The sequence below is a fragment of the Athene cunicularia genome (genome assembly GCF_003259725.1).
Source record: "Athene cunicularia isolate RWA chromosome Z unlocalized genomic scaffold, athCun1 chrZ_part2, whole genome shotgun sequence".
Taxonomy (NCBI): domain Eukaryota; kingdom Metazoa; phylum Chordata; class Aves; order Strigiformes; family Strigidae; genus Athene; species Athene cunicularia.
The window spans coordinates 10,587,527-10,609,211 of NW_020799143.1; the positions used below are offsets into that span (position 1 = coordinate 10,587,527).

At 34.5% G+C, this 21,685-nt stretch overlaps 1 protein-coding gene across 1 annotated transcript in view; it reads left to right on the top strand.

The window, feature by feature from the left end:
- The window catches only part of LOC113490019 (contactin-associated protein-like 4), a 234,238-nt gene that overhangs the window by 29,845 nt on the left and 182,708 nt on the right, over window positions 1–21,685 (top strand). Inside the window, exon 2 of the mRNA XM_026866169.1 lies at window positions 15,486–15,596. Within this exon, the coding sequence (XP_026721970.1) occupies window positions 15,486–15,596 (111 nt within the window). The remainder of the gene's footprint in view (window positions 1–15,485; window positions 15,597–21,685) is intronic.

The following is a 21,685-nucleotide window of genomic DNA, read 5'->3' on the forward strand; positions in this document are numbered from 1 at the left end:
AAAAAAAAAAAAAGAAAAAAAAAAAAAAAAAAGGAAAAGAGGAAACTATCCCTACTTTCTACAAGTAACTTGGAAAAATGTAAAATTAACAGTGTATAACACTGATCTTACCCTTTTTTCCTTTCACTCTGTGTCCTACTGTACATCATCCTCATAAACTAAGTTCACTGCCTACACACCATAGAACACATTTTTTTTTAATATTATTTTGAAGTGATTCACCACTTAAATCTATGTGTACTGGTGCAAGGGGTAATTTGTTGGTTTTGGACATGTATTGGGGAGCTTCCTCATTCAATGCCACTTACTGTGTTAAGAGTAAATGAAAGATGAATTTAGCATAAAGCAGTGGTTAAAGTACTTTCTCTAGACTAGACTGATTTGGCAGAGCATGGTGTTTACTGTTCTTAGGGTAAAATCTGAATGTAGTGGCAGACAGGCAGCTTCAGCTGAACTGTAAAAAAAAAGGAACTCATTATTGTAAGGAAATTATTATCCAAATCACTGCTGAAGTCATAATGCTAAGATATCATAACTTGCAATAGGCTGATTGACTGTTTTACTTCCCTGTGTGGCATAGTTCTCTCTGCTGTATTTTATTCTGAGAAATAATGCCACCAGTTTTGTAAGAGATTTTGGAGTTATGATCACTATATGAAGATTTATCCAAATGTCTTACAATAATTTTGTCTCCATGTTTCATTCAGAGTAGTAGTACAAGTAGTAGTAGTAGTAGTAGTAGTGGTAGTAGAAGTAGTAGAAGTAGTAGTATCTGGTTATTCGGTAGAGCTGTGCTGAATTTCAGTTTAACATAGAAAATTATCCAGGGTGGATTTTCAGAGAAACAGCCCAAAGAAATACAGCATACAGTTAAACTTTCACTGCTTAGCACTGAGTTAGTTTGAGTGACTTTATAAACCTAGTGAGTTATGGAAAGGAACATACCTTCCTTTTGACGACTTCTTGGGATACATTTTTGCTTTGAAGCATGAGTAGGAATTTGCCAGCTGGCAATTTTCTTATGCCTTCTACTCTTTAGTGTCCTTGGATTTTATCAATACCTATTGGGCTTCACACCAGATAGTGATTGCTTTTATTTTAGGCAGTAACTAACTGTTGAGTTATGTATGTGTGAAAAATGTATTTTAATTTAAAGGAAACTTCTTCTGAATAACTTCTAGAGAAATTTGTTCTATGTAGAGTTCTGTACAGCGCTTAAGCTGTTTATAGGGAATTAAATGATACTTGGATAAACCTGTGTACCAAACCCAAGTTATCCCTGGTGGATTTCCATGCACAGGTGAAATTGCTAGGTTTTGTCCCTGCAAAGCCTGCATTGTGAGGCTTTTTATTTCTGGAATCCACAATGGTATTCTATCATTAGTCATGCTGTAGTAGAATATTTTCTCCTGGTAAACATGGAAAAGAAATCACTGACTCAAATGGGGTGCACATATTTAAACTCATTACGGAACCCTCAATCATTTATTTACTGGACAGCCAAATCCTGCAGGATATTTTACAGTCTACTGAAGATGTGGCATAGTGTATTTTACCTCAAATTCACTCAGACCTCAAATAGATTAAGTGGACAATCACAGTTGGGTGTTTTGATGTTTTCTAGTGAACTGATAAACACTGAATAACCCATCCAGTGTAAAAGACATTTGCAGTAGCACACTCCAGTGTGTTACTAAGAGATTAGAGGGGATTTTATAATTTTGGAGAAAGGAGTTGTTTACTACCTAGTGAAGTATACATGTCAACCCAACTAGCAAAGAGACATCTGGATATTCAAGGAAGTGGAACAAAGATTATTCTACTTATGGAGTGGTCAGATCAAGGAGGGAATAGAAGGCAATGTGGAAGGAAAAATTGTCTTTCTGGATCTCTAGGAGACTTTGAAAAGTAGTTTGCCTTTAAGAGCTAATAAGCACTTGAAAAAAGGAACCACAGCCTATTCATTGACAGAGGAGCTTTCTCCAGCTGGTGTCTTCTGTGAGAAACTGTCCCCAAAAGGAAGCCTTGAAATTATGTACAAAGTCTGAAACAGTAACTATGCTTTATAAGGACTGAACAGAAGGGTAGTGGAGTAAAAAAGTGAGAGATGAAGAGAAATCTTTCTGATTAATGTTAGTTGACTGACTGTACGGGCTCTCACTTTTTCATAGAAATTTTACAAAGGTTTTTTTTTTCCCTTCTGCCTTAATTGAAAACTAATTTAATGTGATTTAAAGTGCCTGTATAAGAACAAGAATTCTTTATCTGTGTATGTAGTTTGGAACACACTTAACAGGTATGTCAGCTTCCAAAATACTTCCAAAGCATGAAAAAGGTAATAGAGTGTGACTCTGCTCCAGCTAAAGGGTTAGGTGTAAAAATAGCACCAAAAAGGAAAGAGAAGTATGTTCCACCAAATCATAATAATTAAGAAAGTACTGCAGCATGCAGTGGCATGCAATGAGATATGCAAGCCTAAGGTTCAAGCTTTGTTAGGAGTGTGTAACATTTCTTCTCTAAGTACTTGTACATAAATACTTTTTTTTTTTTAATTTAGTTTATATGGATAAATACCCAAGTTATATAGAAATGTTGTCTCTATTTAAAATTTCCCATGCTTAGAGCACTTACCATTTTCAGAAAATTAGTAAGTCTGCAAATGCATTCCTTTGGAATACTGTCTCTATGTATCTATATGTATCAGGATTTTCTAGGTGATCTTCCTAAATTTTAATTTAGGTTTTCCTTGCATCTGTTCAATGAGGGCACATTTCATCATTGTCTCAGCCCATGCAGTGGGTTATGAGGTAGCTGAATCTTCTGAATTCCCCAAGAGCCTGCGTGCCAGTGGAAGACCTGGAGGCGCAGAGTTGTCTGAATCACCATGATGACTCCGAGGAACAATTGTGCTGGTGACATTTTTAACCAACCACTTTAGTGAGTGAGACAATTTGGCAAAAAACAACTGATAACCATCCAGAGAATGAATAAAGGCACTTTAGGGATGAGACCCTTTTCCTGATAACCTGTCAATGATCAACTAATCTCATACAAAACTTATACACATGAATATATGTAAGAAAAGAGAGAGAGAGCAGAAAGAGGGAAGAGAGAAATAGGGGATAGGAAAAGGAGAATCAAGACCCTTGGATCCCACTTTGTTGCAGAGTAACTAGCTTGGTCCATAGGTGGTGGGTTGACAAAGACACACGTGGGGTGTTGCCTTTATAGAGTCTTTCTTACACATGTGCAATAGATTGTTCCAGAAGGTTCTCTGCTTCTCCCCCACAGGGCATCCCACTGGAGTTGAGACATCAACTTTATGAACAGTTTCTTGTTTAGAAACATTTTGTGACAATCATGCATGCCAGTGAAACTGACATTCTATTACATTGTTTACTATGATGATACCAGATGTCAGTAGATACTAATTATTAAAAAAAAAAAATAAATAAATAAAGTATCACTGCTTGTGATCCATGCATATCCATGCATTCTAATAAGCTCATAATATTGGTTTATTCGTTGTTTGCATTCACAGGTTATAAAGTGATTAACAAAACTTGTCAGTGTCACATCCAGGCAGTGACACCAGACTGGCCTCCGTCAGTGGTGACACCTTACTGGACCCAAGAAGGGTTGGATGCACAGACACAATACAAGCAAAGATGACCAAAAGGCTTTTATTAACTTGGTGTCCCAGTGGGGGTTGCCCAACAATTACCCAAGTGAGATAAACAGCAAGAGGGGAGGTCCAAGGCACTGCAGAATGACAGTCCATGTCAAGGAGCAATGGGCATGAGCTTACAGAGCTTTTATGTAAGAATGCACATGCACAGTAAATCTTGGTGATGCAATGGCTAGTGGACAGTCTTGCAAGTGGACATGTATGGGTAAACCCAGCCAGGGACAACAAAAGCAACAATATGCTACAACGTGAAATAGAAATCTCTGCTGCCTTAACAAAGCATAAAGGGATTTACTATAAAGGATCTGGGAAATAGCTGTAGTGACCTCCATTGCCTATTTCCTTGACAATCTTCTGCACGTAACCATACAGTCAGTCGAAAGGAGTGATAGTAGTAGTTTTTAATGGCAGAAACATGCCTTTGTAAAGATTTGGATATGAGGTATAAAGACAAACTAGAGTAAAAGTAAATGGGTTTGAGTCTAGTACAGGACTTCAAGGAGGGCATTAGTATTCAGATTAATTGAATTTAAATCTTTCACTAATAATCTGAAGGAGTAAATGACATATTAATTAGAAATCTATGATAAATCCACTTCTAATATAATATGCTTTCATAACTCTTAATCATGTGATGTATTGCTGTATAAGACTGATTAAAACAATTTCATTTTGTGTCATTAATGTACATCTTGCATTAAAAACTGGCTCAATGCCAATCTCAAAATACGTGGCTGTAAATAAGGTGATATCAATAGATCAAGCTTTGATTAGAAGGATACCTCAAAGACAGGCACTTCATCCAGTCCTATTTTGTCAATGACATATACAAAAGTAAAAGTGACAGAATTACAGATCATATAACCAATTAACAAAAAAAAAAAGGTAGCTAGTCATTAGAGGACCATCTGAATTCTCTATTTATGTATTCACAAATGTAGATTGGGTAAAGTAGCCCAAAAAATACTCACCTAAGACTAGATGTTGGGGTTCAGTTTGCTTTCAGCACACAACACTGACCTCTGCTAGACACTTCTGTGCTGGTAATTTCTGTTCAAGAAAAATACACAAATGCTGATGTTTCAAAGTAAGCCTGCAGAGTCATGTGGGGGCTGGAAGATAAGGCTCACAATATAAGCCTAAAGGAATTTTTCTCACTAAAGAATTGAAGGGGTGACTTCTGTATAAACTTGCACTTGAAATAATATAACTGATAATGAAGACAAGAGATTTTTCCTTCATATGGAGACAAGATAAGATCCAAAGGCTTATGACTGAAGCTGGACTTAAGATACTATGTTTGAAATCTTATCTCGCAAAAAAAAAAAAGGAGAATATTTCCTAGTAGTAATGATATTTAAATTTATAAAATTGTGAAGAAATAGGTGAATTTATAACATTGTAAAATACAGTTAGATTGTGTGTGTATGTATGAATTATTGTTTTTCTGTTCTGTTTCTGGGACAATTTTTATAGTCAGTGAGTGGAGTCAATTTAGGATTGATCCTTTTAATCCTGAAACTAATAAGTATATGTGCTTTGTTGTTTCCTGTTTTCCTACAGAACCATAACAAGGATTTTATCTGTAATGTCCTCAGCACTTTCAGACCTCGAGTTTAATTGCTTGTGCCAAATGCTTTCAAGCAGAGGAGACCTAGCACTGTGCCTTTAGAGGTGGTGGTCAGGGGCCAGAGTACTAAATGATTACTTCCCCTTCTATCTTTGACCAAAGCATCAATGGAAGTCACGACTGCCTTTCCAGTGTTGCTTCACCTTGGAGCTTCCCTCTTGGTTTTATCTTTCATCCAAATGCATTGTTCCTAGATTATATTTCTGTGATACCTGCCAGAAGGGTTTTGAAGTTACTGTTCCTTCCTCAGAAGCCTCAGCTTTGGGAATGGAAAGCAAGTGCTTTGTAGTTGAAAAGATAACCAGAGTTGTTGAAGTCTCATTAAACAACTGCAAGGGATATTCTCTGAGATGATTGAGAAATTACCTTACTTTAGCCAAGATGACATACCTGACAAAGATTTTTTCAAATCCAGTGTGATGCAGAATGACTCAGCTGCATTTATCTCCTAATCTGTGTTTCTGGGGTTTGTGTACAGGAAGTTACTTGTGAACTTTTACACTCTTCTTTCAAGGAAGCATTCTGCTATGCCAATGTAGTGATAGTAATACAAAAGTAAATACTGATAAAAATAGTAAAATCATGAGAGTTTTACAGTTCACACATTCTTACCTATAATTATTTTCCCCTAAACACCTTTACCTCTGCTTCTGCCCCACCCTATTTAACAACAAATAGAGTTTTGTCCTGCAACTGTGTTATGTCTTAACATATAACCAGATCTACAGATAAGAAAGCAACGTTTCCAGTGAGTGTCTCGTTAATTTAGTTTTACTGAATGTATATTACATAAATATAGCATTATATATGATATCATGTTTGTTTCAGTAAAAAGCTGTCTGGCAGTCAGTGGCAGAGCATAGCTGTAGGACTGAAGCAGAAACTGAAATTGAGGGGATTCACTGTTACAGTGTTTTGTCCGTGGATGGAATCTTGCAGACTCAGACAACTGCTACCCAATTGTGAAGTTCTCCTTAGAGAGACTATGTAAAGTGATTAGCATCCATGAAAAAACAGCTCATGAAGTTTTGGTTCTAAGGTGAATCTTAGAAATGCAATTTCTTTTTGCTACCAAAAAATTAGTTAAAAAAAAAAATCCCCAAAACCTTTATTTTTAAGAAAATTTTGTGAGTTTGCCTTTTTATTTAAATTATTGTTAGAATGGGTACTATTTTTCCAAATGTGAAGATCTTTCTATTTGTGGTTTGTTTAAGATTGCTTTGTGTAATGTGATTATAAAGATGGCTCTCAGAAACAGTTGATGAGATTTACTTGAATATGACGTTCCTTCTGTTAATATAATTTTGAGAGTCCTAGATTGAGTTTTTATTAATTTTTTAAGACACTGAATTACATTGCCTATTTCTCTCTGAAACAATTTGATACAAAATTTAAGGAAGTGTTGTTTCATGGGCAAAATGTAATCCAATGGAAAACCTCTACCTTAAAGCAAAGGTTGATTTAATAAAAGCAAAGTTAAAATTTATAATTGGAACAAACAAACAATCCTTTCCCCAATCTGTATGAATTCTGTCTGCATCTGCTAGTCTAGGAGAAAGAAGAACAATTTCTACACTGTTCTGGTAATAAGGCATTTGAAGTACTCTTGACTTTCAGTAAAGATGCTTTTATGGATCTCAAGAAAGATTTTCTTAAACTCTGTTTATGTTATCCCAGCTGGGGAAAAAAAAAAAAAAATCCATATTAAAAAATAAAAAAAAAAGAGCACAAAGACTGTGAAAATTTAATAATCCAATAAGAAAATGTAAGACATATTTCATGAGAAATGACATTTCAAACTGTTACAAAATTAGTTTTCAGATAGTACACACCTACATGGGAAAAAAATGAATGCTGATAATAAACACTGTTATTGATCAGTATGAAATACTTTAATTCTAACTAGTAACTTACATAATTATATATAAATTCTGTTTAGATCTGTCTAAAAATCTTGATGTCTAACTACCACACATGCTTAAGATACTTTCAGTTTACATTACAAATTGCATTAGTCTTTCACTGCTTTTCACAGAATAAACCCATTATACTTACTGAATTAAATTTTTAACTCAGAATGTAATTCTTATTAACATTTACTGCATTACTACCTTTTAATATTAAAAACTTTTTTGACCTACGTTATGTGTTGCCAAGATTCCCAACTAAACTCAATGGCAATAAAAAAAAGACAATGAAAGATCTTGTAATAGTAGAAATAGTAAGTGAACTGTCTTAGTTTGAGTTTATGCAACTAAGCAAGGGACCATAAGATCCCACAAATTTTAGATTCTGCTGATGTTTTAGAATGTGTTCTACTTAATCTTGGCAATTTTGAATCTTGTTTGATAAGAAATATGCCTTTAAATTAAAACAGACAAGATGCTTGCCTGTCCAGTAGATGGTATGTCCTTCTACTTTCTTGATTTGCTGTAGGGTACACCTTCAACAAGCTGATCTACAAGAGCTATTGCAGCATATTTGCTTAATGACTAAATTTTTCTATGTATCTTTAAAGTGAATTAGAAGTGCCTAACAGAAAATGATCCATTAATCCCATCACCTCTCAGTTCTAGTTTGTCCTACTCTAATGTTTTATTGAATCTCATACTCTTTCATTAATGAATTCATGCACATAAAATTTATTTGGAACCTACAAAAAAATACAGACTTCTCCAATAATTAGGGGACTTAATATAAAGACTTTTTTTTTTTTTTCTTTCAAATAGCACTAGGATTTAGAAATTAAGTTACAGTAACAGGACTTCACTTGCCCTGGATCACAGATTGAAAGTTTCTAGAAAAGACCAGGATAATCAGGAGTGAGTTACTTCAGTTATTGTTAATATGTCTTTAATGTCAATTAAGACAAGAGTTGTTGACTCTTGGCTGATTTCTGGAAAGAATGAACAAAGAACACGGAATTCCTTCACTTCTTAAAACTAATTAGAATATTTCCCTCCAAATTTCATGCTGCTTTTTCCTAAACTATGAAACAGAAGTGGTTCATGAAGTCAGATAAAAATAAAAAGTGTAAATAAATAAATAAATACATACATACATACATAGGAAAGTGGGATTTCCAGCTACAAGAACCATGCTAGCTGTTGAAGGTTTAGAATGTTTGCAAACGTTTGTCTTTGGAAACTGAATTTTATCTGTCTTCCAGCACTTCATCTTTAAATTCTGATCTGTCTTAACTACAATCTTGATCTTCTTCCTTCCGGTCTGGCTTTTAAGTTCAGTCACAAAAAGACTTTCATGACCCTGGACAAAAAAAAAGGTGGTCGGTGAGCACAGAGGAAATTTGGCTTCTTGTACTCACTTCCTGTTCTTGATCCTTCCTTGGCATGAAATAACTGCAACCTAGAAATGGGGATGGCTCCCTGAAAGGAAGGAAACGTAGCATTGCATGTTACTTGTTAAGGTAAACATCACATGCCTGATGTGAATAGTATATTAAGAATAATTGACTGCTAAGTGTGAGAATTCTGTGCTGAAATTGTGTGAACGACAGTCTGCAAAGACTAAGTTTTATCAGAATACTGGAAGATTTTGTTTCAAAATCAGGAAAAGAAACAGCCCTTCCATGAAAGTTATCTCCCTGGTAAATTACGCTTTACATTCACAGAGAAACTGTTACAAAAGGCCTAAAGACTTTATTTTCATGAGCAATTGGCTCCCTCCTTCTCCCTCCACCCACTTCCAAGAAATAGCTCAAATCTATTGATAAAACCTCATGTTTAAAAAAACAAGACAAAACAAAACAAAACCAAAAACAAAACCAAAAACAAACAAACAAAAAAAAATCAGCCTGGGCCCATCACCAAAAAAATTTCAACTTGGAGTGTTAACATTTCTCAAAGTGGAAGCATCTGAAAACGCTGGAAAACCTCAGCAAAGCAAAGCACTGAGAGGTTCTATGGCTCCTGTATGCAATTCAAATAGAATATGTGGAAATCCCTACAGATGTTCACAGAATGTACTGAAGAGTGGTAAAGGAAGAGAGTAGTGGCTAAGAACTGCTTCAGGGAGCTTAGAGGCAAGCATGAAACAGTGCAGCTTTTCTAGTTAGTTGTTTTTAAACTCTCAGCTACAAATGGGCAGTAGTAGACCCAAGAGGAAGTGTTCAGCCTCTTTGAACAAAAATAGTTTATCCCTGGTCAGGAAACAAATGCAAGGGGAAGCATATAGCAGCAGCAGCAACCACAGGCCAATTTCATATTGAGTGACATTGCATACTGTGTAGCTAGAAGGCCTGAATGAGCCTGATCTAATTGTCTGTAAATCTATCAACTTGACTTCTCCTCATTATTCTTATCCTTATTGATGAAGAGTTCACCATAATCGGGATCAACATAATGGTCAATACCTCTCAGCAAAAGAAGGAGAGGGGCACATCTCTTTTTATCTATGTCACATGAACCTCATTAAATTCAGTGATTTTTTTGAAACTAATTAGATGCCTGCACATGGACCAAAGACTAAATTACCACAATTAACATACTTAAAGGTTCTGTTAAGTAGAGTGAGATATGTGCTTACTCCTAGGGAAAATTAAATATCTCCTGTTGAAAACAGTAGATTGTCTCAAGGATATTTGGTCTTCACAGTAATAGGAAAAGGAATGCTTTGTAATCCACGTGACTGAATTATAGAGTTAATAAATATCTATTGAGGTTGGTAAATTTTGTGGCACCTTTTGGGGGGGTTTTAGCAAGTGCTAGTCCTGTTGATGCAGTATGACATAGCTCTTATTTTTAAGAGCCTCACTCCTTTTCATGAAGTTTTTGATCACAGATACTCATTTATTCAAATCTGAATGTATTAATTTTAGCAAAGCTGACCTTTACTAAACATTTCAGCTTCAACTGCATGGGAAAGCTGAACATTAGTAAACTTCTTAGAGACTCCCAGAGTGCTTATTTCTTCTGTTCTGTTTCACTGCATTTCCAGTTGTCCCTAGCTAGTCTGCTTGTCTGATGATTAGGTGTTCTAGTTTTCTCTGATTAAGGAAAAATTGCTGAACTTTGAGTTGTTTTTGTTGTGATTGTTTTGTTTTCTTTTCATGTGGCTTACTGGAAGAGATTTTTCTTGTTACCATTAAAATATTTATTTCTCTGCTCATTAGACAAACAGTATTTTCTTTGAGACTTTGATAAAGCTGAAGAATGAAATATTTTTTGGGGGGAAGACAATCATTGTAATATTTTTTCCTTCTTTGTTACCTATGTCCTTTACCAGAATTGCAGCAGTTTATAAAGAAAGTGGTAGCTCTTGTTTGTTGAGAAAGTTTTGGGTAAACTAAATTTTAAGGGAAAAAGTAAACAATATGGCTGCAATTAATGTCATTAAAAAGTTGAGTAAGTCAAATTTTAGCATTTTACATATGCTCTTGTTTTGGGATGTTTTAGTTTGAATAGAGATAGGTCTTGACTAAAGCGAATGTCTCAATGTAATACATGTACTTTTTAGATAATTATGAACAGAATCCTTATTGCATGTCAGCTTGCAGTAAGTAAGCACTGGACTCTGACATTTTCTTATTCAGAGTAAATTTGCACTCAAATTGGAATGTGTGAAAATCTGTGTCCAGCTGACCAAGCTGAAAATTTAGATGTCAAACAGCAGCCTGACCGTTACATACAAATCTGTGACATATATCCTTGATGTTGCAAAAGGAAAAATATTTGTGCCTATAAGTGACATGCTTTTTTCACTAAATGGAAAGGAAAATACACAATTATGCATTCTGAAGAAATATAGCTCAAGTTGTCCCAGTATTCTACTATTTTTAGTACTATTTTTATTTTTATTTTAGCAAGCTACTGCTTTGCTAGAAGACACACAATTTATCTGATCAACCATAGTATTACAAACATAACTGTGGTAACTTCTTTATGACATGATACCCTATTTGATTTCCATCAGTTGTAGATCATATGGCATGATATATGTAAATTATCATACCACTGAATTAATAACTTCTTGGTTTACTCTGAATTTGCATAATGGGATAGTATTTGAAGCTGGAATAGAAATGATTGACATACTTTGTACATGCAACACTCACAGGTTTATTCCTACAAAATGCCTTAGTTGCTTTATAAATTTGTTGAAATCTGCTCTGGAGTTATGGTATATGGAAAGGCATGCCTTACATAACTTGAATAACTTTTTTTCATTTGGTGATGAAAAAGGTATTACATTTATATCTATATCTATATCTAGATATAGATATATCTCCTTTACCAGTTGCACTTCAGCTTTTCATCTCTCAGAGTAATGCCTTTCTGTCTTCTTGAATACTACCTATTTCAGACATTATTTTTAAATACTGTTATAACCCATGTCTGTAGTAGCCAACCCTAGCACTTCACAATTATTTCTCACTCTTCTTGTATACTTACTGTATAATGAGTCTCTAAGCTTGAGTTTGATTTTATTCACCAAAAGGTCTCTGCATAAGCATTAAACTATTAAATGGATCCTTTTTCCTTCACATAGCCTGATTTGAGACCAGATTTTTGTGCATCTTACAGAAGCCTATGATTTGTTTACATTTTTGGTAGTCTAAGCTATTGTTTAAAAAAGAAAAAAAGGTATATTGCAAAAATCTAATAAAAGCTTTATGATGCATCGATTTTAACTAAAATAATTTGTTTTAAAACTCATATGAGAATGGACCACTAAAGTACTCAATTTAGCCTGGAGGACCTATGTGAAATATCCCTAGAAAACCTTAGATCACCTTCAACAGTGTGTTCTGTTATGTTGTACAGAGGAAGAGTGTCCAAGAGAAATGAAGAATTGACAGTAGCATGTAGGAAAACACTAACTTCATACAGTGTTTCACTCTTCCATTATAGGTGAAACCGTATAGAATTGTCATGCTGTACAGAATATGTTTTCTTTTGCTTTTATTAAATTTGAGCAACAGCTTGATACTGACCATCTGGTTCCTCAATTTCTACAAAGTGTGTTGGATTTATTTCTGGAATTCTCACTAAATGTTGATCTGTAATTGCACAGTATAAGCTGCAACAAGAACATGTTTTAAGCAACATGTGCAAAGCAATAAAAAGTTGAATTAGCTGTTGTAAAATAAATGGGTAAATATTCAGAGTATATCTATTTTGATACATTGCTCATTTCTCTAATCACTGTGTAAAGGCAGTGGATTTTGGATAACTAATATTTTGTGTATATTCAATTGTTTATGTACTTTTATAAATCGAGATCTATATAATTACAGGATAAGCACTATGTAAGTGCTTAATGAGTTCTTCTGGGAATATCTCAAAACAATATATGAGTTTCACAGAAATATGTGTATTAGACCATCTAGGCAGAATACTGCAGTGCCATTGATTCCTTTCTAACTTGTACATTGGGTGGAAAAAAGGTGAAAAGTGTACTCAGCAGAAGCAAATAATACAAAGGCAGCTATCTCATCCATCCAGTGGCAATGCTGGGTGCTATTTTCCTTCTGAATTAAAAAGTTCTGAAGACTTGGACAGACCCAGGAGTGTTGTAAAAATAGTGTATTAGCTGTTGTTTATGTGTCAGTGTTTGTAACTATTAATCACATGACCTTATTGGTGATTCATTTCATAACATGTTCTTCACCAGAAGAGCGAAGTTGAAAACATGAGGCATATGAAAGTGATGAAATGTTCTACTGCGTCCAGGTCTGGAGTCTTCAGCCCAGGAAAGACATGGACCTGTTGAAGTGGCTCCAGAGGGCCATAACAATGATCAGAGGGATGGAACATCTCTCCTGTAAGGAAAGGCTGAGAGAGTTGGAGTTGTTCTGACCGGAGAAAGAAGGCTCCAGGGAGACCTTATTGCAGCCTGTCAATACTTAAAGGGAGATTATAAAAGATGGGGACAAACTTTTTAGTAGGGCCTGTAGCAACAGGACAAGAGGTAATGGTTTTAAACTGAAAAGAGGGTAGATTTAGATTAGTTTAAGGAAGAAATTTTTCATGATGAGTATGGTGAAACATGGGAACACACCCAAAAAGGTGGTAAGATGCCCCATCCCTGGAAACATTCAGGGTCAGGCTGGGAGGGGCCCTGAGCAACCTGATCTGGTTGAAGATGTCCCTGCTCATTGCAGGGAGGTTGGACTAGATGACCTTTAATGGTCCTTTCCAACACAAACTATTCTGTGGTTCTAGATCAGGTACATAGATTTGAGGGAAAGTGCCTTTCTATTATCTCTTAATTTTCATCTTGGTATCTAGGCTTACAACATAGGCTTTGACAGTAGAAAAAGGACCAGTGACACTTGAAGTGCTCCTTTGCATCAGCAGTGGAACTAGCTCTCAGCAGCAGTGTCATACACTTCTCTTTCTGGTGTAGTTTATGACTAATAAATTCTTTTTATTTTCTGATCTGTAAAGAAACCTTATACTAATTAGATCCTTTTGTAAGACTTACCAGTGCAATGAATTTGCTCATAAGATAAAATCTTGTTTCCCTTATTTTTTTTTCTTCTTCTGTGCTTACCATTTGGTCAATCTGTCCCAAGCAGTACAGCCTATTTTACTGTTATAAATCTCATCTCTAGATAATGAAGTGTAAAATGAAGTTGGAGTTACACTATAAAGAATAGTTACAAAATTTTGCAGTTTGTATTATAGAAGGCTAGAGCAGGAAATAAGCTTAGGAAAGTAAATAATAATTTTATTTGTTCCTTTTAAATGAGGTACTCAGAATTTAGTAGAAGTATGGTATATATGAGGTTATCAAGAGCAATTAATAAATCCTCTTGTTTGTAGTGACTACATATTATTTATGGGATATAAGAGAATGTCTAATTGTAGCAGTCATGGTCAGTACTAGGCCTTCACCTAGGAAGAGTTTTGCTTAACCAAATGAACCAACTTTTAAAATACAGTTTTTGAAGGTGATAAAAAAATCCCCTTGAGGCATTCATATAGAAGTCTTGCTGCTAATTAGAAATATCCATAATTATTCAGCAGAAATAATTATCACTGTGAGGAAAAGATTTTGTATTAATTAATATTCATTATTTTGATAGTGAAAATCTTGTAGACAAACAGAAGGTTTAGAAGAATAAGGACTCACCTGTAACTTGTCACTTATTCATCCAGAGAATGTGTTTGTCCTAAAAAGGACCATTTCATAAACACTAATAGTTTACACAATTTCCTCTCATTTTATAAACAACAGATGCCAGAACTGTATAACTAGGGAAAGACTTGCTTACACTTCTAGTGTTTTAAAGGCAGTCTTCTTTCAGATAAAACTAGAACAGATATTGATTCTCAATTTATATTTTTCAAACTTAAATGGAGAATGAACACATGCCCTGTATAGTAATTACGCTGGAGAGGCATTTAACATCCAAAGTATTGATTAGCATTTCCTTGCTTATGCACCATTGATTGTGAACTGTGGTGAAATCTCCTTTTTTTTGAAACAATCAGGTTTCATTCTGCATGATGTTAGGACTTGCATACTAATAACTGCAATATTGATTTTGTGCTGTGTCTTTATCAAACACACATACTGTGGGCAAAGGAAAATATTTTCCATTTTGTCATTCTTACAGTGCTTAAAAGAGCTGAGATTATTTTTTATTTCATTTGGTTTGGATTTGATTTTTTTTGTTGTTGTTTGGGTTTTGGTTTGGTTTTTTGGGGGTTTGTTGGTTTGGTTTTTGTTTTGTTTTTTTTTTTTTTTAATAGCTGTATTTAATGTAATTGCACATTACATGTGATTGCGGAGACTTAACGCTGGCATCACGTCTAAAGAAAATAAAGAGCATGTGCTGAGTTTGTAGTTTCATGCTACAGCCAGGACTAGAAGGTGTTAGTTGCCTTGTAGATGATAGTGAGTTGTGAACCATTTATTAGTATGATCTCAGAAGGTGAGTTAGAAGTGGGCAAGTACAGCCACTTGAAGAACATAAATTATACCCTGGTAGTCTCATGAAATACTGGGGGAAAAAAAAAAAAAAAGTGCGGCCTCAGTACTGATACTTTTATATATACTTACAGAAGGAGGAAATATTTAGAGATGTGCTGCTCTCAGATACAGGGTTGATACAGATATTTTCCTAGTGTTCTCTTTGGTTCCAGTTCCAGTAAGTCATGTTCATTCTATTAACCTGAACTTGGTATTTTTCACCCTCAGATAATTGTGATGATCAGCTGGTGTCTGCTTTGCCTCAGTCATCATTCAGCAGTTCATCAGAGCTATCTAGCAGTCACAGCCCTGGATTTGCAAGGCTTAATCGAAGAGAAGGTGAGTGCATTCTATTGGTTGATTTATGTTCTTTTTTTTACAAGTTTTTTTTAAGCATTTTTATACCTGTGCACAATGTTGAAATGATACATTGTGAGCATACTCTGGGTTATTGGGGCTGGAGAGTATTATGTTTGTTGTTCTGAGGAGAATGGGAAGGTAAAACAGTATCAAAGAATTCACATTGCCATTTGAAATGTTTTTCATGGTAAAATATGTTCTGACCCTTGTGAAGATTTTACTGATCTCAGTGTAAAGGATTTATCCTGACTGGAACCAAAATCTGCATGTGATTTCCCAGCATAAAATGTAGACAGCTGTGGACATATATTTGTGCCTGCTCCTAAAACAGAATCTAAATTAACTTTGTTTCCTAACAAGGCAATGATAACATAAATGATCTCTTTTCTCTTAGAGGACAGATAGAAGTGCAAACATATGAATGCCATTATATGTCATTCTATAAGGGAATAAGGGTAAATGCAGATTCCATTTGTAAAGACAGGATCAAATATTCAGGAAATATTGCTGAGAAACTGTTTTCTCTTTTTCTGGGAATTTAAAATCTTGATTACTGTAATTATATTTCTTCACTGAGCTTAGTATTTTATTATGCTTATTCACTGACATGGTGGCAAACTATATAACTGACACATGGTCCAAATTTTTACCGAAGTGAAGGAAACTTGCCTGTTAGGTTATTTATGTTATGCATCTACATGAATCTTCTGAAAGCTCTGTAAAATTTCTAATTTAAATAGTAATTAAACATACATTTTCAGTCTTTTTGGTCAATTGTGAGATACTTTTTTGTTGTTTAATGTAAGTAAACTTTGATAGCAGTGTTATTTTTGTCTTTTCTGACATGTGGTGAAAAGTTTTAAACACTTGGGTATATGTCAGAAGATCTGGAGGTTACCCATTTTAGCTGAAGTTTAGTGGTAACTCAGATCTTCTATTTTGTGTCAAGGATACTGTAGGAATGAGAAATTACTAATTTCTTTTAATTACTGTAAACATGTTTTCTGTCCCTGATGACAACAGTCATTATGTACTTTGTGTGAAGGGTATCTATTTTGAAGATTTTTCACAGTTTGTTAGATTATTTAAAATGCTGAAAATACTTGAACTGTCAAGATGTATCACATTAGACTTTGTGCTGTGTCTGTGGCCTATTTGTAACACGTAATTATGTTCAAATGTCATGTTAAAACATACATGCAAGTACATCGAACTTTAAAAAGATAAAAATTATCTATGAAATACTGAGAAGTCTCAGTCATCAGCCTCATTAGGCAAGTATCCAGGAGCCCAGTCATTCCTGTCAATAATATACTGAAGGTAATTTTTCTTCTTTTTTTCCCCGTCATACCAGCAAGATTCCTGGTCTTAACATCATGATGCTAACACTAAGAAGGAATAAATATCTTTAGCAAAGATTTTATTAAAATATGGCAATATGGTGTTACTGGTAAACAAAATGCCACTTGTTGACATACCTAAAAATAATACTCTGTTTTAAAATTACGGCTTCAAAAACATCTAAAGTCTGGGTTGAAACTAAATCAGTCTGGATATCCAAGAGCACTTGTTACTGTTTCACATGATCTTTGTCTGGTGTTTGTAAACCAACCGTGATCCATGGTATGATCTAAGTTCAAGGAAGTTTGGAAGCTCAACTTCCTACCCATTGGTAAACAGACAACATGAGCATGTAGTGGCTGGAGCTGCTATACCAGCTGATGGAAAAAGGAGCTCATGTGGACACTGACTTTTGTTTAATTATACCTACAAGGAAGCAAGAAAGAAACTGAATCAGAGGTGCAGTCCTGGTAGACCTCACTGAAATATTGTGGCTTCAGTCACAATCTAATCTTAATCATTCAACATTAATATAATGAGAACTATGGTGGTTATTTAGAGCCATTCAAATATATCCAGTTCCCCTGATATTTCCCCTCATATATTTAATTATTATATTTTATATTGATGTTTATCACTGATAAGTATGTAAATAAAATCTTAAGAATACTTTTCACTGTCAAAAGCATCTCTATTCTTACATCTCCCTGATATACTGGAACATTTGCTATGTACTGGTAGATAGAAACTATAGTGAAGAAGGAATTTCCCACTCTATTTCATTAGCTTAGTGTACAAATTTGAACTAAGTTGTGATAGTAAAGAAAATTATGTATTGTGGAAGGACTTCCCTAAATTTGAATTAATAAGCACACTTACAATCTTAAATCACACATGAGTTCTCATCACACAGTATATTGGTCTTCCAAAAAATGTACATTCAAAAGCTTTTTCCATTTGGTTCTTTTCTTGTGCTGTGAAGTTGGTTGTACCATGATGGCATGCATTTTCTAGATTTGTCACTTCCTTCACATTTCCCTTCTGTGTGTGCACACATTAGAAGTGCTCCTAGATTTACATCTGGTATCTTTCCATTTCATGGAGATACAAAGCAACAGGTTGCCTAATTAGAAGATTGCTAGCTCTCTGCTTTCTTCTGTCTACCTCAGTTTAACAGTAGTTAATGGCACACAGATTTGAATGTTTTACTTATTTGTCATGTTAAAATATTTTGTTGGTTAATAACTTATGACCAGACTGTTTGGCTAGGTACCTTTCGGTTCATTCAGACTTCACTTTATAGAATTGTGTAGATGAGATGAGAGAAAAAATTTCTTCAGTCTTCAATAACTTAATCTTTTTTTTTTTTTTTTTTTTTTTTTTTTTTTTTTTTTTTTTTTTTTTAAATTATTATTTTTTTCCCCAGTGAGAGTAGAAACTCAGAATTTCCTATGGAACAAGGAATATTTTTTCTGTACTGAATCTGTACTTAACTCTTTTCTGTGAATTTTCAAGGGAAAAACAGATTATACTGTAGGTGTATACATACATGGTTATAAACAAGTGGGTTTAGTCACAGAAGAAATGATTGTTAAAACTATACAGACTGGAAAAAAGATCTGTTATTAAGAGGATATGACTTGGATTGCCTTGTCAGTGATCTCATGGAAACAATGAACACATTAGTTTCAAAATAAATTGTCTGACAATTGTAAATGGTTTGCCTTTAATATAGGTAATTATCTACTTTGAATTAAACCAAATAATTCATTCACCCAGAATTGGTGTTTCAGAGTTATTGTGACTTTCTAACATTCAATTTAGACGAGCAGGTTATGGCCCTTGTCCAATCATAAACGTGGTTCTTAGAATGCCAAAATTAAGTGAATCGAACTGATTTTAGACAGGAAAAAGTACGGTGTTTTTACACAGATTACTTGGAAGTCAAATTGTTGTAATTCATCAGTAAAGAAATAAATCAAATATGCATATAAGTGTACATTGTGTCAGTTGGCAATGAAGAGGTAGAAATTGACAGGAAATTTATCAGGAATGTGGAAAGTTGTACTGAAGGGCAGAATAGGTCTTTAAACATTTATCTTTGTGTTTACTAAATGTAGAAAGTTAATAGCAAAAGTTAAAGGCATTGAGAGAATATAGTTTTTTCAAAAAAGTACAGTATGGAGTTTAAATGAAGACATAATAAAAATGGTGACAGCAGAGACATTAGTAAAACAAATCACACTACTATGTTTCAGCTCTCTAAAGAAGAAAGATAATGTGGTTAAACTACATGATGACAAAAAAGTTTTTCAGTCCATTAGCAGCTAAGGAAAGTTATAACATCTAGGAATAACTTGTTAAATGTTCTGCAAACTTTTAATTATTAGTAGTGCACTGGTTTCCCTAAGCTTTGCAAATATTCAATACTCTAGCACAGCCAATGAATACACCTGATAACTGCTAAAGTAGTTACTCTGACATCAAGTCTGTTTGCAATAATGGAATAGTAGATAGAAAAGTCAGGTAACAAGAATTAAGTAAAAAAAAGCAAACACTAATAGCAGTGAAATGTTTTTAATGGAAAAAGAGATCTTAGAACCCTGATTTAATTATTTGAGGTTAGTAGACATAACTGCAGGGATTTAATAAATGTGAAATTTGACTTTTGGCCTAATATTGTATGAATTTCTAATTTTAAAAATCAATGCAGTCTAAATTAAATACATCAAGATCCAGCTGGTTGATCTGAAAAAGTGCTTATAATTATTTTATAAAGGTGTTTCCATAGAAGTTCAGAGGAGACTCTAAGGCCAACCCTGTTCACTATTTTGTTGATTATATTCAAGTAAACACAGATTTTCTCTGATGAAATGCTATGATGAAGATTGGTGAAATAGTAAACAATCATGGCAAAGCAATTATGCAGATATATGGTAATCACTTTACCTATTGAAAGAAGCACTTTAACAAGGTGAATTATAAAGTGTTTAGAAGAAAGAACAGATATGATACCAACAGGAACTGTATCCCACAGAATTGTGACTCTGAAATTGATCAGGGAGTTGAGCTGATTTAGTAACTCACCATTAGCATGTTCTTTAGCTAAAAGACATAATGAAGCTTTTGTATATACAGAAGAAAGGAGTTCTTACTATCCATAAGCTATATGCCTTACCACTGAACTGTGTTATAAAATTCTGGATCCTGAAAGGCTTGTTAAAAAAGTGGGCTATTCTTCTTTGCCTGTTGCAGCACTATGAATAGGTGATACAAAAAAAAAAATGTTTACGGGCTGTAGTTTTTTATGTATCATTTCACATGAGGCCATAAGAAACAAAAGGAAAAAAAAAACCACACAAAAAACACCCAAAACCAAACCAAACCAAGCCAAAACCCAAAAAACATGACAAACGAGAAGAAACAAAGAATATCGTGATTAAGCTGTCAGATCTGCAAAAGTCTTGAAAAAGCCAGGTGGGGACAGAAGCATAGAACCATTTAAGGATTTGTAAGTCTTAAAAGTAAGCATGTGGTCCAAAGGAGAGAAAGAAAGGAGGGTTTTTTTGTTTGTTTGTTTTGTTGTTTGGTTTTTTTTTTTTCATAAAATAGGGAAGAAACACATGCTTCTTTATCTAGAGAAATCACCTATCCTAAAGAGGGAAAAAAATGTCCAGCATGCAAAGCATGCCTGCTAGCTCTAGTGACAGGGACCATAAGTAACAATATCTAACCATCAAGGTTGGGCCATCAAGGAAGTGCCTCTGTATACTGTTTGCCAATAATTTTCATAATGAGTAGTCAGCTGAAGTTTGTCACTACAGACAGTTTGCTCCATTTGCAAATACAGGTTTCTTGACATATTATCTCCCAACCATGATGTGTGGAAGAACCCTTTTCCAGACAGTGGGAAGGTTATGTCATTGTTGAGGTCATGGTCTTCTGGTTTTATCTGCAGTGGGATCAGTATTTCATGCTGGTTGTATATACATGAAGTCCTCTCACTCACCATTCCAATCTGGCTGGAAAAGTTTCATTAATTGGGCTGTGAACCATTACACCCAAAAATGCAGGCCTTCTTTTGAATTAATGAACGTCTATAACTTTACAGGTAAAGAATTCAGAAGACAGTTGCTCTACAAGAGTACACATATCCATGGAAGAACCTTGATATTTGGGGAGCTAATGAGCTGGACAGGGATTTGGCCCTATTTGGCCTTGCCCCATAGTCACACACAATTACTTGTTTAGAATATGACAGGAGAAAATTGAATATGGATATTGTTAAATAGCCAAAAAAACTGTCTTTCAGCTTTCCCTTTCTCTGAAGTAGGAAGACACCCATATGTATTTTGACTATGATATCAGTCTACATTGCCAGATTTTCAGAAGCGACCTGGAAACTTTAATGCATTAACAGTTACCAGGTCTGCTTTTTTTTTTCTGGTGTGTGTATATGGAACTTCTTAGTCTTTTTCATTAATCGTTGCCCTACCATTTCACCGAATATTAAATAAACCTTACTGCACCTTTTTTTAGTACAAGGAGCATTTAAAGGAGAGTTCATTCAATATGCTACTGTAATCTCCTGTCTTTTTGGTTTGAGTGAGTAGAAAACGCTACAGTTTAATCACTTTTTGTGAACTTACACTAAATAGATCAAAATGGATAAATGACTTCTACCTATAGGTGGCTAAAGAAAATATCAAATAACAGTTAAAGGAAAA